This window comes from Acomys minous (genome assembly GCF_964271855.1).
Source record: "Acomys minous genome assembly, chromosome: 9".
NCBI classification, from domain to species: Eukaryota; Metazoa; Chordata; class Mammalia; order Rodentia; family Muridae; genus Acomys; species Acomys minous.
In genome coordinates, this window is record NC_140490.1 from 90,183,414 (window position 1) to 90,201,063 (window position 17,650).

Sequence of the window (17,650 nt, forward strand, 5' to 3'; positions counted from 1 at the left end):
AGTGTGCTAACTTTCAGGACTTACTCTGGGTATCCTAAGACATATTTTTTTTGTTAAAAATACCAAAAAACTTAAATATCAAAAAAATAGGTATATAATAAAATGGGGTAATGTAAACATATTTTAAAACTTCCTGTCTCTGCAGAATCTTATGCTGGGCCAGAAGTTTAGGCCAGTTCAGCTCATCCTAGTCATGAGAGAAGAGGAGGCTGACCTCCACTGTAGTGTGCAGGAGCCTCAGAAGGGAGAGGACTTCAAGCCTCTTCCCTCTTCCTGGTAGGCCAATTTTTTCCTCCCCCTGCCCCCCAGTCTGCAATTTTCTACAGCAAAGACATGCAACATTGTAAATCAACTGTGCAACACTGTAAATCAATGAAAGCCCAAAAACTTCCTTGGGGCTAGAATTTTTTAAATGGAAAGGGTCTCTTTCTAATTCAAAGTGACTTTTTTTTTTCTTTGCACCAGATGTCTATATGCTCCTGTGGGTACATCATGCATCCCCATACCCTCAGGCTTTCCTGTCAATATTACCTGTCCATATTACCATCCCAGCATCAGTCCTAACAATGAGCGCTCACAGACCCGAACAATCCAGCAGGCCTCTGACTGACACCATGTCCACCAGATGGACAAGGGGCGGTCACCTACCGAGGCACACGATGCCGTCGCCTGTATAGCCAGCATTGCACAAACACAGGCGATTTCCTGGGGTGGTTCTTTTACAATAAGCCTTGGCAGAGCATCCTCCATTGCTGATGTCACAGGCATTGATGGCTACAGAAGGGAGGGATGACACAGACAAGAGGAGAGACAAAAGGATACATTTTTTTTCCCTAAAAGGAAGCCTTAAGAACAACTCCAGCATGAACTGGATTAATGTGGCAAATTGCTCAACATAGAGAGTGTGCTGGCTGGTTTTATGTCAACTTTACACAAGCTGTGGTCATCTGAGAGGAGGGAGCCTCGATTGAGGAAATGTCTCTGTTGGACTGGGGTATAGGCAAGCCTGTAGCGCATACTCTTAATTAGTGATTGAAGGGGGAGAGCCCAGCCCATTGTGGGTGGTGTCACAACATGACCGTGGTCCTGGGTTCTGTAAGACAGCAGTCTTAGCGAGCCATGAGGAGCAAGCCAGGAAACAGCATCCCTCTGTGACCTCTGCATCAGCTCCTGCCTCCAGGTTCCTGCCTTTGAGTTCCTGTCTTGGCTTTATTCAGCGCTGAAGAGTTTGGTATGGAAGCAGACACCAAACAAATCCTTTCACCCATCAAGTTGCTTTGGGCATTGTGTTTCATCACAACAATAAGTAACCCTGACTAAGACAGAGGGCAAAAAAAAAAAAAAAAAATTCGCCGCATTTACTAGCGGATGGTGTACTTCCCTCTGCAGTCACCTTCCTTTCATTGCCAAGAGACGCTTCTCTGACGAAGGCTGAGGCCAGCATTTGTCCCCGTGCCAGACACCTCAGAGATCGCTAAGTTTCTCCTTTTCTAGTTCTAATTATGTGTTCTGTACCCTAAGAATAACAGCTCACAGTTCTTCCCACTTTTTAGGGATAATCTGGACCATGCACAACTGCCCAATGTAAACGGTTCTCTCAGCACCGTTGCAGCACCAACTTGTAGATGAACAAAAAGTGAGAGGACAGCCATGCGACATCCCTGAAGTAACCGAGATTGTGAGCATTTCAGTTCAAACTGAGGCACGAATGGTGAGGCAAGGGGCTAGCCTCTGTCCTCTGCCCTATTCTGCCATTATACCCAGAGAGGCCATTTCACCATAATACACTCTGCAAGGAAGGTGGTTTATGCTTACTTTACAAATGAGCTGAGGGGCTCAGGGTAGTTAAATACCCCTGCAAGGTCACACCTCTGGCAGGAGGAAGAATAAGGGCTTAAATCCTTTACTGGCCCGTTCTGGAGTCCTAATGACTCAGCCATACCTTTGGCCAGTCAAAGCCAGGAGGTGATTCTAACGGCTCTCAAGTCTGTGCACCACTGCTCAGCTTCAATGCAGTTTTGTATTAAAAAAAAAAAAACAAAAAACAAAAAACAAAACCACATCAAACCAAAACAAAAAGCCAAACAGATGCAATGCCTGCCCATCCCAAACCAACATGCCCCAGCCATGCGGAGCTGGCTTCCTGTCCCTGGGCCCCATCTTGTTTCAAGTGAGTCACCACCAGTGGCTGGCTGCAGCTTCCGAGGCCCAGTCAGATCTCTCAGCCCACACAGATCCATTCCTGCTCCACCTACCTGTGCAGACTGTTCCGTTCCCTTGGAACCCTGCCGCACATTTGCAGAAGGCTTTGCCATCTGGGTCGAGGAGGCAGCTGCAGTGGGAAAGGGCAAACAGCATTTTCAGAGAAACACAGCATTCCTGCATGTGACTTACAATTCTCTTCCAGCTCAGCATCCAGGCCCCAGCTCCATGAAGCTCTCAGAGGCTTTGCCTATGGCTTGAAGGGACAGTTGGTTCCTGGCATGATCCCACAACAGGCAGGGACAATCACAGCCAATCCAGCCAAACCACACAGCACGCATAGGAAGGGCTTATCTTGACAGCGCTACCCATGTGCTTTGCTGAGCTTTGGGCTTATTCATGTCACCCACAGGTGAGACGACAGCCCCTGCAAGTCAGTGCAATTATTATTGCCATTTACAAGTGAAGAAACTGAGGCTAGGAGGAAGTAAAGAATTGACTCCAGGTCACGTGATGATCGAGAGTGGTGGAGGATGACCATGGGTCCGGGTATAACTACAGCTACCAGGCTTTTCATTAGTTTACAGGAGGATGTGTCCTATGACATCGGAAACTACATTGGGCTGGGCTATGGACTCGGGCAAGGTTTGCTGAAACCAATGCCCCCTCCATGAAAGAGGTACGGGCTGGGGTGACAAATGGCAAATGGCTAGGTAAGTCACTGGCTGCTTGTTGACCCTGCTGGATGTTGGCAACCAATGGGTGTTTTCTTCACAGATACCCAGTTTCTTCTTTAAATGTATCTTACATTCTCTTAAAGGGTGTTGAGGAACATCCTCAGGACTGGGCTTGAGGTAAGAATTACTGAGTTTGTACCTGGAGGTCAGTGGACACCTACTTGGCACTGGTGTGGCAGGTTCCATTGCAATTGTCTTTCGTGATCTCTGAAAAAGAAGACCAGTTGCTCCATGAATTCTTGCTTTAGTCCCTAGTGGTAGGAAAAGGCTGAGTTCCTTGAAGTCATTTGTTACTACGCAAATCCTTGCCACGGTGTGAACGATTTCCACGTTGGTTACCAGGGAGCTCTGAGACAAATGTGAAGGTCAAATACACTAAGGAGGTGTCTCTCAGAGAGGGAGCTCCCTGTGAAGACCATACACTTTGGACTCTGACCCTTGTTCTTAGGTGATGAAATGACATAGCAAGTTGTTAAATCTTGGGGAAGGAGTGGGGTGAAAAACGGTATCTCTTTCATTTATGTTTTGGAAGGTTCTTTCTTGCAGTTATGTGGTGTATATAAAAGAGAGGGGCGGGGCCTACAATAAAGGTAAAGAGCTGGATCACAAGGTTTCTGGCGGCAAGGTGTTGCAGGATATTTGGTCCCACTGAGAACCCTGAGGTTGTGAACTGTAAAAACCTGTTTCTAATTGTGGTGCGGCTCAGTCTTTGATCCTAGAGCTTTCTGTTTACTGTAAACAAGTACTTGTGGCGTGGCTCAGCCCTAGCACACACCTTTAATCCAAGAGCTTTGTGTAAACAGGATTAAATAAAGTTAACCCTATGTCAAGAGGCAGAGCAAGCAACCAGGAAGTGAACTTGGTGGTAAAACAGAGAGTGAGAGGAAGCCTGGAGGGCAGTGGAGGAAGATAGACACCCACAGGAAGTAGAAAGGAGGGACGCTGAGTTGGAGGGCAGTGGAGGGAAGAGAGAGAGACACACACACAGAAAGTAGAAAGGAGGGACGCTGAGTTGAAAGGAATTTAAGACATTATGAAGTAGAAGGGGCTTTTTCCTTCTGGGATGTCAGCTGAGTAAGAGGGTCAGCTGGTGCTTTCTCTGCCTCTCTGAGCTAGCAGGTTCTCACCCCAGCATCTGGCTCCCGAGTCTTTATTGGTAAAATTGAACGATTGAAATTTTCTTTCTTTATAAGAACAGCAGGGTGCAGGAGGAAGAGACAGTTTCCAGAGATGTGGCTAAGTAGAGTATCCAGAGATGTTATGTTAGTAAAAAGGGACATTAAAAAGCAAGGGGAGGTTTCTAGGATGAGTGGTCTAGCTGTTCTCTTCCATGACTGACCACCATCCATGTTGCTGCCTGAGTCATGGTCTGGGTACCACCCTCAGCATCTCCTGAATCTGCCAGTCTTTGTTTTCTTTGACCCCCCAGGGCACCATTGTCAGCATCTCCTAGTCTCTGCTTCTTTTGACCCCCAGGGGCGCATCTTCAACATCTACGTTTACCAGTCTCTGGTTTCCATTGTCCACATCAAATATCTGCTGCTGCCTGGTTTGGGAACTACACTAATTGTCTCCTGGCAAGTTGCCATAGCTTCCAGGCAGCTCTCTGTCCCTTTAAATGAGGTTGGTTTTCCACGCACTATGCTCTTAGAAGCATAAAGGGGCAGGGAGTGGTGAAAAACTGTGTTTAGCCTAGGTATTTCCTCAGGATATCATCCTGATTGAGTGACCCCCCACCACTCTCTGGTCCTCTTCCAGACTGTCTGAATCCAGATTCTGCACCCTAACACGTGGTACCTGCTCTGGGATGTCCCCTTAGCCTGGAATCCTTCACACTCCCCATTTTGGTGTTTTTCATAGCTCTACCTTCTCCTGGAGCTTTGGCGATGTCAGTCCCTCAGACAAGGCACATTGTTAGAGCCCTCACTGGGTAGGTGGGCACCTGTGTGTGACCTTTCCAGTTCCTGCCTCAGAAAGGACAATAAGGTCTCTGATGCTGGCTTCCAAGGCCACTCTCTTCAATCTGGTGCCTGACTGACTTCTCTTAAATACAAATAGGATATCATTGTAACTGTGTTTAAAACTTTTCAGTGGCTCGAGTTGGCTCAAGCTCAACCCAGCTTGAGTTGGGAAGCCATATGTGATCCGGCTCCTGCCTGCTCTCTAGCCTCACTCAGCGTGCCTCTTTGCCTCTGTTCTCACATCCTGCAACACAGTGGATCCTTAAATGCCTGCAGATTTCCTGTGTCTTTGACACACTGTCTCCAGTGGAGCTAGAAACATCAACGCAACGTGATACTGGACCAAATGAGCTCTCCGGCAGACCCGAAAGCTGAGAGAGTAATACGCTGGTATTGGACTGTTCAGTAACGGGCAGCAAAAGCTTGAGATTACCAGCTCCTAAATCTGACTCCCCATCCCACAGAGTTGAACGCATGAGTTGACAAGAGGCATATGAAATGTGCCTTGTTTATGACAACAGAAATTGGTTTTAGGAAGCGTTAAGTAGGGAGAGGATGCAACCCAGGGCCAGATTGGTCCTGCAGGAGCCAGCTGTTGAGTCACCAGGACCGCAGCAAACAGACTCAAAGTGGTTTGGTGTATGATAACATTATTAATGATGTTGATCTAGATGCATTCATTCACATGGAGGAAAAATGCCCATGGTTTACTGTAGAGTGGAAAAGGAGGTTATAAAAAAGCAGCCTGGCCCCTGACACATACTGTTCTGTACTAAGTCACACAGAACATCACGAGTAAGTTTTTCCAGCATTGGGAACGCGAGGAACTTAATTTCTTGTGCTTTTCTTTTTCTCACAAACTTTTTGCAGCAAGGGGTTACGCTTCTCAGGGGAGCACTAATGGCATCATTTCTACTCTAGGAAGGAAAACGACGTGTTTTCTCAGAAGCTGGGCTAAGGACTGAAGACCAGGATGAAGGTTTCACTCTTACCACTGTCGCATTTCACTCCTCGCCAGCCAACTTCACAGTCACAGGAGCCGTCGCCTGAGGGGCCTTGGCTACATCTCCCATGGACACAAGGGCATTCTAGGCAGAGAAACATTTGCAAGTGACCAGACTTTGACTCACGTTCAACACTTCCTTTACCATTTACTGGGCCATAGGGACATCTATTATGTTGTAAGCAAGTTAAACAATAGTATAAAAAAGTGTGAGCCCAGCTGGTGGCACACACTGAGAATCCCAGCACTCTGAGAGGCAGAGGCAGGTGGATCTCTGTGAGTTCGAGGCCAGCCTGGTCTACAAAGTGAGTCCAGGAAAGCTAAGGCTACATAGGGAAACCCTGTCTCGAAAAACAAAACAAAACAAAACCAACCAACCAGGATAACGATGGGAACCTTGATGAAAGAACATTATAGATATGTGTTTATGGAATTGTAAAAGAAAGAAAGAATGAATAAGTAAGAACTTGGTGAAAGCCATGAATGCTCCTCTTCATAAAAAAGCGTTCGCCTTTTGGTCTTGCTGAACCCCATGGAGTCACCCACAGAGTCTAGGTCAGGAAGTGTGGCATCAACAGAAGCAAGTCTTCCAAACAACGCAGAAAAATAAATCAACACTCTTGACTGCAATGCGACATTACACACCATGTTTCAGCCATGTATAAGTTATGTATAAGTTTCGTCTGGCTTAGATGGGCTGCCAAGAAAACGGTGATAGCTGAGTTGATGGTTTTAGGACCAGCTGGACGGAGAATCATCTGCTTTCTGCTCCCAGCTGGAAGCTCTCACAGGTGCCCCTGGGTACAAGGAAGCCCGGATGCCAACGTTCAAGAGGTCGTGCCTCAGACTGACTAAACATCAAAGCGCGTTGCTTGCTGATGGTGAATGGAGAAGTGACCTTCCCAAGGCGCAGAGTTTGATTTAAGAAGCAGGCTTTGGGGTTAGGAAGGATCTGTCTCCTCAACTGACCTCGGGCGGGGGCGGGGGGGACGACTCATTCATGGTCCTGCCCTTAATACCCTTATTTGTCAAACAGGCAGCACCAATGTGGGTAAAGTTGCAGACTGGGATTAAATGAGTCATTAGAATAAATCAGCTTGCCCCGCTCCCCCCAACTACTGAGCAATGTCCACAAAGAAAGTTTAATTATGGTGATTTGCACATACAGGCAAACTGAGAGACAGACTTGGGCTGCAAATATCGGCAAACAGATGTAGGGTGGCTACATCCAGGTCAATGACTGGAAATGTTTTGGAACACTGTGATATACAAAGGAAGTAACATAGGCTTAGATAAACAAACAAACAAACAAAAGCCAGCGATTCCCTCTGTACCCCAGGCTGGTCTCAGACTCACGGCAATCTTCCTGCCTCAGCCTCCTAAATGCTGGGAATACTGTAACTGGCTCACAGAGGGTCTCATGCCCGGTGGAAAGGCCGGGCAGGTGTACTGCTCACCTTGGTCGCAGTGGGCACCGTACTTGCCCTCTGTGCAGGTCTCACAGGCTGTCCCATTGAAGCCCTGCTCACACTCGCACGCGCCGGTGCCATTGAGGCCATCTAGGCAGAAGCCGTTCCCAGAGCACACATTCTGACCTTTGCTGGGGCAGGGTTGGCACTGTGGGCCAAAGTAGCCAGCACAGCATGCTTTCCTCTGAAACAAGACAGAGTGCGGGGTTCATGTTTCTCTTCTGCTTTGGGGACTCCTGGGGACTCCGTGCGAGCCTGCCTGTTTCTTAGACTCCAAGGTTTCTAAGGGACAGGGGACAGAACCCTCTGATGACTGAGTGAGGCTCAGCAATTTCCCTGGGCGCCTGCCAACCCTGCAGGCAGGGAAGACAGAAGATCAAAAGACAAGAGATAGAGATGAAGAATGCCAAGGCAGGATGGCAGGAAGAACAAACCAAAGGAAGCCTGGCAGGCAGCGCACGCCTGGGATGCGAGTACATAGGAGGGTGGCCACTCAGCTTGACAACCTTTTTTGTTATTGTTATTGTTGTTGTTGTTACTGTTACTGTTACTGCTCTGCTGTTGTTCTAACAGGGTCTCATATAGCTGATGCTGCCCTTGAACATCTGGTCATCTACTGAGCATTGGGATTATAGCCCGGCGCTCCTGACAATAGCACAGGTGATTCAGGAGGGGTGGAGGACCAACAAGCCTCCAGCACTCCCAACCTGGGGGATCCTCCGCCTGAGGTTGTCTCATCTCTGGAAGGGGTGGGTGCTTTGGCATGTCATGTGAGCCCCCTGTTGTTCCAGGACACCCCCGGGGAGTCTGTTTGGCTTTGTCTGACTTTATTTTTTTATTTTTTTATTTTTTAGTTTTTTGAGACAGGGTTTCTCTGTGTAGCCTTGGCTATCCTGGACTCACTTTGTAGACCAGGCTGGCCTCAAACTCACAAGATCCACCTACCTCTGCCTCCCAAGTGCTGGGATTAAAGGCATGGGCCACCACCGCCCGGCTCTGACTTTATTCTTAAGTGCACTAGCACATAAAACGCTCCCCAGTCCCTAGCTCCACAGTATAAGAGGTCTCCTCCTTTAGGGAAGAAGCAGGACAGTCAGTTATAAGGAATTTTCCAGAAGATTCTGGGTATTGGGGTCCTACTTTCTGAATGACCACATGCCCCACTGCCTTCCCTTGGTGACTATGACCTTTGTCTCTTGATTACACTTAACCACTAATTAATGTAGTGAAATTTAATCGCACATGTGTGTGCTGTGACAGCAGGGACATCCCCTTCACCTCCCACGCCCTCAGTTTCTTCCTTACTCAAACGGGTGCTTTTGGGTTTTGTCCATTTTCAGATTTAGAGACTTTTCTACACCTTCTTGTAGCCAGGACTACTTTGAGGGGATGACAATGATGAAGATGAGGAGCGGACGGCAGGAAGAACACCTGCCAAAGCATTCTGAGAAGTCGAACGTACTTTTGGCTATACCAATGTTACTGAGGGCACGGGAGGGCTAGCTCATACTCACGATGATGCTCTTCACACAGTTTGGCTGGCATCCAACGAATATGGATCGTTTCCCCTTGGAGTAAATGGAAAAGATGCATTTCCTTCCCTCACCCTGTGAAACCATAAGGGCATTGTTATCCCTTTAGTTAGGAAGGTTTCCTAGTCTCCATTAGGTGAGGAAGTGGGCCATGTCGGAGGACAGATGAGGGTAAAGTTTGTAAAAGGAAGCACCGATGTTTGAAAGTGGTGTCTAATTGAGTAGCAGACAAAGTGACAAATCCAAGAAAGATTTGACAGAATCCAATTATGTCCAACTCTCACGAGGAGAGAGAGGACAGGGAAGCTGCTTAAGGGGCAACACAGTGAGGAGGGAGGAGGCAGTTTCACGGAGAGAGGTCTCTGAAGAGAGGACAAGATAAACACAGGTGAAGACAGAACAAGTCAGAGAAAGAGAAGGAGCCAGAGGCCAAGCTGAGCAATTCAGTCAGAAGCTGAGAGAAACCAGTCTGAACCATTCACCTTGGAGAGGAGTTTGAGCCAGAACTCAGAAAGAACCAGAAAGGGTGAATTTATTAAGCAGTAAGTCTCAGAGGCTGAAAAACATTCTAGGCCTGGGTTAGATTGTATGCAGCCTAGAAGCTTCCAGGACTAGGCCGAGGTTAGCAGACAGAGGCAGTAAGGCCTCAGAGACTACAGTTGCCTCAGGGCAATAAAATTTGCTCCTACAGGTGGAATAAAAAAAACTAAAAAGGAAGTATGCAGAGCATTGCCACCCTCCCCCCTGCCCCCCACCCTCCCCTACCCCCCCCACCCCCTCTCCCACCCCCCTCCCCAGCGCTCGACTGTGGACAAATTTGGATTATCTCCTATCTGGAGGCTGTTTTATGTTTATTTGTTTGTTTGTTTTGCTTTGTTTAACAGATAAGAGTACTTACGACAGGTTTTGTCCCTTGTGGGCAGACTGCATGATTGGAACACTCAGCACACTTCCCCTTGGTTAAAAAAAAAAAAAAGTATAGAGACAAAGAGGACATTGTCAAGGTTATTGATTTCAGTGCAAACTGAGGCCACAAACGAGAGCTTGGAGCTGCAGGTTTTAGAATGAAGTGCTGAAAACCACGGGGGGTGGGGGGTGGGTGTGGGGGGGGTGAGGGGGGTGGGGGGGTGGGGGAACATCTGTTCAATCTCATTAATATTCTCGGAGACAAACTCTTCTGCCCCAGGTCTTGTGTATCTGAACACTGCTTTCATCCACAACCGTCCTCAGAATCCAGTCATCTCTTAGATCCCGGAAGACATCACTCATTTCCGTCTAATTCTTTAGCACTAATTGACTGATGCACCGGAACCCTTGTTTAGTGAACTGGGTCAGACACGTACAGAGACACACAATGCGTCGCAGACAATGCCTGCCTTGACAAAGCATGGTGCAGCCGATGGCTGTGGATCCGGGACGCTCCACTGAGATACCTCACACCAAGAACAAACGATAGAACGGCAGAAACTTTTTTGAATGTCACACCGCCCTGATTAGGAGAAGGTCTAGCTATTGGTGCCTACTCAGCAGGGTAGTCCCACTGTTGGGAAGTCTGTTTCTAGGGCCAGGCTGCCATGCAAGTATCAATATCAGAAGTTGACACTGTTACTAAAAGAAGCTCAGCTGTCTCCCAGCCTGCAGTAACAAGCTTGCACGATTGCTTGTGTTTTCACATTGAATTCACCCAGGACTATTTTCTTCTCCTGATTGGCCAGCCTTAGCCAATACCTGCTATAGGTGAGCCATGGACTTCTCTCTGGTACAGTCTCCCTTTGCAAGGGAGCCAGGGCTTCAGAGTCCTGCTCAATATAGTCGTCCATCTAAGCTTCCCCAGGCATGTAGCTGCAATCCATCCATTAGATGATGGTATGTCTTACTCATCTTTGCAATCTATAGCCTTTATTCTTTTTTGGTACACTAGAGATGCTCACTACCTAGTCTTTTTTTTTTTCTTCAGGGCCTCATGCATTCTAGGCAAGTGCTCTACTTCTGAGCTATAACCCTAGTCAAAATTAAGGAGGGTGTTTTAAATTAACCTGAGATAATCTAATAGAAAATTCTCAAGTTTAAAATTATTATTTAAATATTTTACTTACTGTGTGTGTGTGTGTGTGCGTGTGCGCGCGCGCGCGCGCGCGCGCGCAAGAGCATGGGCGTGTCTGTCCCTGTGTGGAGGACATCTTGCAGAATTCACTTCTGGGTCCTGGGGACTGAACTCAGGTTGCTGGGCATTGTGGCAAGCATCTTTACATACTGAGGCATTTCCCTGGCCCCATGTTTAAAAAAATTAAAGTCATCACCGATTATTTTCATCACTGGTCCTTGGTGTAACTTACACTACTAATAATGGATTCATCACTGTCACATCGATTCCTCTGAATTCCCAGAACTTTCCCCAGCCCATGGATCACTCCTTTGTCAGTGGCCACGTTGGTGTAGTTTATTGGCGCTCCATTGACATACAGCTGTGAATAAGAGAAGCAGACATAGTTTTAGTAAGGCAGGCTTAAGGGAAATGCAGAAGATGGGACAGTAATGACCCCACTATTGTTAGAGTAAGCCACACCAGGTAAGCTACATTGTCACCTCAGGATGGTAACAGTCTGGGAGACATTCCAGTCTAACAGGAAAGTAGCACAATGTAGTTGACAGAGCGCTGGCTTGGAAGAGGGGAGTTGGAATCATACAGTCCTGCCTCTGGTACCATGAAGCTGTGTGATACTGCATCAATTGTGTGCTTCCCTGAACCTCAACGTTCCTTTTTGTAAGAGGAAAGCACTGTTGGAAATCACCTCTGAGGTAGTCTCCATCTCTGAAACCCTTTGGTTTACGTTATGTAATGACTGGCTTAAGATACTTAGGCTCAGGCCCCTTGGCAAGCTGCCATTATGGACATGCTCATCTGAACTGTACCAAGTGTGGGTGTCTCCCTAACAAAGGCCCAGAGAACACAGTGCATCCTTTTGGCATCTGTTGGCTAATTTGCCAGCAACTCTTAGAACGGACAATGAGAATGGGAGAGGGAGAAAACGTATTCTTTTGAGCATACAATGTGTTTGTCTTCAGTAAGGATTTAAAATTCACAAAAACAATACCGGACAGCATCGTCAAGACTTCTTCTTCCTGTTGAAACGGCTACTAAATACCATAGTCTATTATGATTGGCTGGCCGTGAAATGGCAGGCTGCTTGGATGCTGGGATAAGTGAGGAGTGAGCTCTGTGCTGCTGTTTTCAAGGTCAACGAACATCGAGGAAATCATGAGGAAAACTCATGTAGTCTCAATGGTGATTATAGCACACATTTCTAGCATTCCAAGATGCTGAGCTATTTTTGAATACTCGGACAGCAGAACATTTGATGTAATCCAACTTAATTTGGCATTTAGAGAGCCTGAATCAATTCTATTATGGCATATAGCTAGATAATTATGAGATGCACTGAAAATTTTATATAAACACACCCACTCATTAGGAACGCACTTTCCCTCTACTTTCGTTTCACCAGAGAACTTACAGGCAAGCCTTCTATTGTGTTAATTTTTTTTGTTCTATATCAAGAAATTTCTGGGCTAATAGAAAAGGAACATCACAACACTGAAAGTAACTCAATTAACAGTATTTGCATATTCATCTCTGCCTGATGAGATAGAAAAGACAGATTAAAAATAACAACAAAAAAAAGAAAGCTTTCTAACAACAAGATAAATGCTATTCCTGGAAAAGTAAATTTATTTAAAAGGAAAATGAACTTATATAAATTCTGAACACTAATATAAAATTAGAGAAAAATGTTAGGAATTAAATTATTCTCCAAGTAATGAAGAAAGTAAAAGAGCCCTTAAAAAATCTCTAGCTACATTTTCTTATTTTTTTTTTAAGTAAAATTTTGCTTATTTCAATGATCGTAACAGTGAAAAGATTTTTTTAAAGGATCAATAATATTATTGCTTCTAAGATTGCACAATTAAATTCTCATTCCAATACAGTGCACTTGTACTCTTTCGCTGCCCTGCCCCCACCATCTCTTCCTGGCAAGTTCTTGCTATGTAGTAGCTCAGGGTCTTAGTTACTGTTCTGTTTCTATGAAGAGACCCCATGACCAACTCACACAATGAAGCATTTGATTGAGGCTTATTTATAGTTTGGAGAGTTTTTTTCCCCCCAAGATTATCATGGTGGGAAGTAGAAAGGCATGGCACTGGAGCAGTCAGTAGCCGAGAGCTTTACATTGTGAGAAAGAACGAGAAAGGACCGGCATCCAGGGGAGGGGGGCTTGAGACAGAGACAGAGAGGGACACAGGGAGAGAGAGAGAGAGAGAGAGAGAGAGAGAGAGAGAGAGAGGAGGGAGGGAGGGAGGGAGGGAGGGAGGGAGAGAGAGAGAGAGAGAGAGAGAGAGAGAGAGAGAGAGAGAGAGAGAGAGAAACCGGGCCTTTTGAAACTTTAAAGCCCACTGCCAAACTTACTCTAACAAGGCCACGCCTTCTAATCCTTCCCAGACAGTTCTACTGACTAGGACCAAGCACCCAAACATATGAACCTATAGGGGTCGTTTTTTTATTTAAACCCTGGCACTCAGACTGTCCTAGGATGGCCTCAAGTGTGATACTTCCTCCTCAGCTTTTGTGCTGCCTAATTTTTATATCAACTTGACATAAGGTAGGGTCATCTGGAAGAAGTTAAATGTGGGGACTACAGTCAAGGACAACCCTAGTTCAGTTGCCAATATCCGTTATCCAGTGGCTCATCACCACCTGTAGCTCCAGCTCTGGGGGAGTTATAACACCTCTGGATACAACTTCTCTGGCCTCTGTGAGCATCTGTGCTCATGTGTACACACACACACACACACACACACACACACACACACACACACACACCCCATTAAAAATAACTGCCTCTATAGGATTGGCCTGTAGACAAGCAGGTACGATATTTCCTTGATTGATGGTTGATATAGGAGGGCCCAGCCCACTGTGGGCGATACCACCCCTAGGCAGGGAGTGCTTGGGTATATAAAAAACAAACAAGCCAGGAGCAAGCCAGAAGCAAGCCAGTAAGTAGCACTCCTCTGTGGCCTCTGCTTTGGGTCATGCCTTGCCCTCCCTCAGTGATGGACTGTGACCTAAAGGTATAAAGCGAAATAAACCCTCTCCTCCAAGTTACTTTTGGTCATGGCATTTTCTCACAGCAACAGAAGACCTCTCAAGGATAGCCTCCACAATCCCACGACTACAGGCACGTGATGTACACACGGCTCCTTATTGACTCTTAAATAAATTTTTTTTTAAATAAAAATTTTCATCTGAGAATTTATTTTAGAATTATAATGTTTCTTCTTAAATTGTCATGCTGTTTAAAAATGTGTCACTTCAACTACCGGATCAGAAGTTTATATTAGAACCTAGCTTCGTGAAATCTCTTTTATGAATGCTAACCATTTACTTCCTCAGGCATTGGGTGAGGTAATCACGGGAGTGCCAGTGAGGTGGCTGATGCATCCCCCGTGATTGCGCAAGATTAATATTAATCTGTTTGACTGCGGCGGGGGTCTTGTGCATGTCACCAGACGCCTGACTTTCTGAAGCCAGTGCCACATCCTAGCAGCCATTTTGAGGAATGAGGGTCCCTCCCATCTTGGAAACTGGAGCCGGTCTGCTGCTGGGTTTGTGGCCCCACTGCTAAAGAGTGCCTGTTACTGCTGGGACTCAAATACCACAGTCGGGAGGGCCACGCTGGTTAGCTGAAGGCTGATCACATGCCAGGTGAGGGAGAGACTGACTCTTGTAGTTTACCCACCGCTTTCTGACTCAACATAAACAACTTTTTCTTACTGGTAAGGCTTGGAAGTACTGGAGGTACTTTTCCAGTATGGAAGAAATGGTTGACAGTGGTGGGGACATTTGCTCTTGAGCTCTGTTAAACAGATGTACCTGGTCATCATGGAGAAGGAAGGTGATGAGGAAGGAGGACCCCAACATGGTCTCTCGGTGCATGCCATTGTGCAGGTCATTCTTCAGGAGCTTCTCCCCAAGGACCACATGGTACTGAATTATGTCTTCCTTCTGTGCCACACATATAAGGAAAAGTCAGCCAGTGAACCCATCAGTTGGCCACACTTTGCTCTACTGAGCCGGAACCATGGGGCTGCAAAGCAGAGCGGTGGCTTGTCCATGCGTAAGACACACAGGGCCCAGATGTATTAACATAATGAGATGGGTTCTGAATCTCCACGTAGGATGCTCAAGGATGTCTAGATGAAAGTGGTTAATGGATTGTAAAAATGATTTCTTTGAGGCAGGCGTGGTGGCGCACGCCTTGAATCCCAGGACTCAGAGGCAGGCAGATCGCTGTGAGTCTAGGACAGCCAAGGCTACACAGAGAAACCCTGTCTTGAAAACAAAACAAAACAAAACAAAACAAAACAAAACATGATTTCTTTGATAGTACCAATACTTCAGCTTCAAAAATCCAACAGAAAGTGATAAAATTACATATTTCTCAATAAAATAGAAAATAATATTAATGGCAAAAATATGAGAATTATTCCAAGTATTTTAGTACTATTAAAATAATATACCTCCCAAAGAGAAATATGCATTTAAAAACACTCTCCAAAGTAACTGCAATCATTTATATCAATGCAAAGATTTTGGAACTAAAAAACAAAAGCTGCAGTGGCAAAAGGGGTATTTTTTTTCCTGACATTAAAAAAATGACACTGTGGAGGAAAAAAAATCTACAAACAAATGCACAGTGGTTTCTGCCTACATAAGTGGTTTAGACTATAATTATAAATGTTTCTTTGATATGCAAATTAATATTTTCAGTTGATTTTATTTTATATCCCTAATGAAATGTTAAGCCATTTATTTTTCTACATAAAAAAAGAAAACACAAGCCTGGCGTTGTGGTGCAGGCTTTTAATCCTAGCACTTAGGGAGACAAAGGCAGGCAAATCTTTGTGAGCTTGCCAGCCTGGTTTACAAAGTGAGTCCAGGACAGGCAGTCTACACAGAGAAAGCTTGTTTCAAAAAACAAAAACAAACAAACAACAACCCCCCCACCATCACTGCCACAACCTCTCCAAAAACACCCCCCCAAGAGAGCGAACACATGCTTTTATGAACACTAGGTAAATGTCCTCTGCTTACATTTTTTTTGTTAAATCTCTCTCTCTCTCTCTCTCTCTCTCTCTCTCCCTCTCCCCCTCCCCTCCCTCCCTCCCTCCCCGTCCCTCTTTCCCTCTCTCTCTCCCTCCCCCTCCCTCCCTCCCTCCCTCTCTCTCTCTTTGTCTCTCCCCCCCCAACCCCCCATGGCAGCTGTGACATGGAAAGGTTCTTGACATGCTTGGGACTCTCTACTAAGCATGCACAGCTGAATGAACAGGTTCTGACAAAACCACAAAATGGCGTATGACTGATGAATTGAAAATGTTGACGATGCTCGACAGCTGGCTCAGAAGTTAAATGTGGGGACTACAGTCAAGGACGACCCTAGTTCAGTTGCCAATATCCGTTATCTGGTGGCTCATCACCACCTGTAGCTCCAGCTCTGGGGGAGTTATAACACCTCTGGATACAACTTCTCTGGCCTCTGTGAGCATCTGTGCTCATGTACACACACACACACACACACACACACACACACACACACACACACACACCATTAAAAATAAAAATAAATCTTGTTTGTTTGTTGTAGCCCTGGCTGTCCTGGACACTCACTTTGTAGGGCAGGCTGGCCTCAAATTCACTGAGATTCTCCTACCTCTGCCTCACGAATGCTGTAATTAAAGGCATGCGCCACCACTTCCTGGCTTAAAAATAAGTCTTAAAGAGACAATGTTGACTGCTGCAGTGGACGCTTACTAGAGTTGTGGCTTTCCTCTGTCTGGTGTAGTTCTCCATGGCTCCGTTGTTTGGAGCAAACACAGTGTAGGCGTCGGCAGCCTCGATAGTGTGGGCCAGATGGTATTGCTACAGAGCAAAGACAGGAGGACAGTCATTGAGCGGGTCTCAGGTCCCAGGAGCTTGACAAAATGGTTTTGCATTGAACATGTTACTTACAATGATGTAGCCTCGGAAGATGGAATAGTCAGGCATCTGGTCCAGACGGGTGAGGAGGTTTGGTAAGGAGCCAGTTAGACCTCTTTGAGGGACCAGAACCTGGGAAAAGAAGCCCCAAAATCCTATTTAGCAAATTTTGCTATCATTTTTTTTTGTTACTAATAACTATGGAAGCCCTGCTGGCTTCTTTGGGCAGTTAAAAGAATTGACTGAAGACATTTTATTTACAGAATAAGTTATTCCAGGATGCTAAGTGACTAGGCTGGAAGGAACTTTGAAATGTTAGCTTAATTTTAAGTCTTCCCCTTAAATTTATTTTTCCATTTAGAGAAAATTTTATATTGTACAAAAGATTTTAGGGATCCAGCTAAGGAATTCTATTTTTTTCAACTTATTCACCTCACTTTAATAGGTTACATGAGGATGTTTCTGCCCTATGATGTACAGTCGAGAGGCCTGGCTAGATGCTGGAGAGAGTAACAAATGCATGGCATAATTAAGATGTGCTGAAGTTGGACCGATGGCTCATCACTCCTTAGCTTCCTGGGTATTGATACAGAGTAGTCTTTAACCAAAGATGAGTTGAGATGTAAAAGCACTCAGTTGGATTCAGCGCAGCACACAGGAAACAGAAAGCAAGAGCATTTTGACAATTACATGTTGCTGAGGGCCACTACG

The 17,650-nt window shown here is 45.9% G+C and overlaps 1 protein-coding gene across 2 annotated transcripts in view; it reads right to left on the bottom strand.

The window, feature by feature from the left end:
* The window catches only part of STAB2 (stabilin 2), a 177,363-nt gene that overhangs the window by 57,431 nt on the left and 102,282 nt on the right, over nucleotides 1-17,650 (bottom strand). For both annotated transcript variants that reach the window (XM_084794364.1, XM_084794363.1), the window contains exons 32-42: nucleotides 16,973-17,071; nucleotides 16,775-16,882; nucleotides 14,837-14,968; nucleotides 11,241-11,369; nucleotides 9,803-9,859; nucleotides 8,887-8,979; nucleotides 7,361-7,556; nucleotides 5,893-5,988; nucleotides 3,101-3,146; nucleotides 2,256-2,332; nucleotides 649-774 (exon numbers count right to left, since the gene is read on the bottom strand). In XM_084794364.1, the coding sequence (XP_084650490.1) occupies nucleotides 649-774; nucleotides 2,256-2,332; nucleotides 3,101-3,146; nucleotides 5,893-5,988; nucleotides 7,361-7,556; nucleotides 8,887-8,979; nucleotides 9,803-9,859; nucleotides 11,241-11,369; nucleotides 14,837-14,968; nucleotides 16,775-16,882; nucleotides 16,973-17,071 (1,159 nt within the window). The remainder of the gene's footprint in view (nucleotides 1-648; nucleotides 775-2,255; nucleotides 2,333-3,100; nucleotides 3,147-5,892; nucleotides 5,989-7,360; nucleotides 7,557-8,886; nucleotides 8,980-9,802; nucleotides 9,860-11,240; nucleotides 11,370-14,836; nucleotides 14,969-16,774; nucleotides 16,883-16,972; nucleotides 17,072-17,650) is intronic.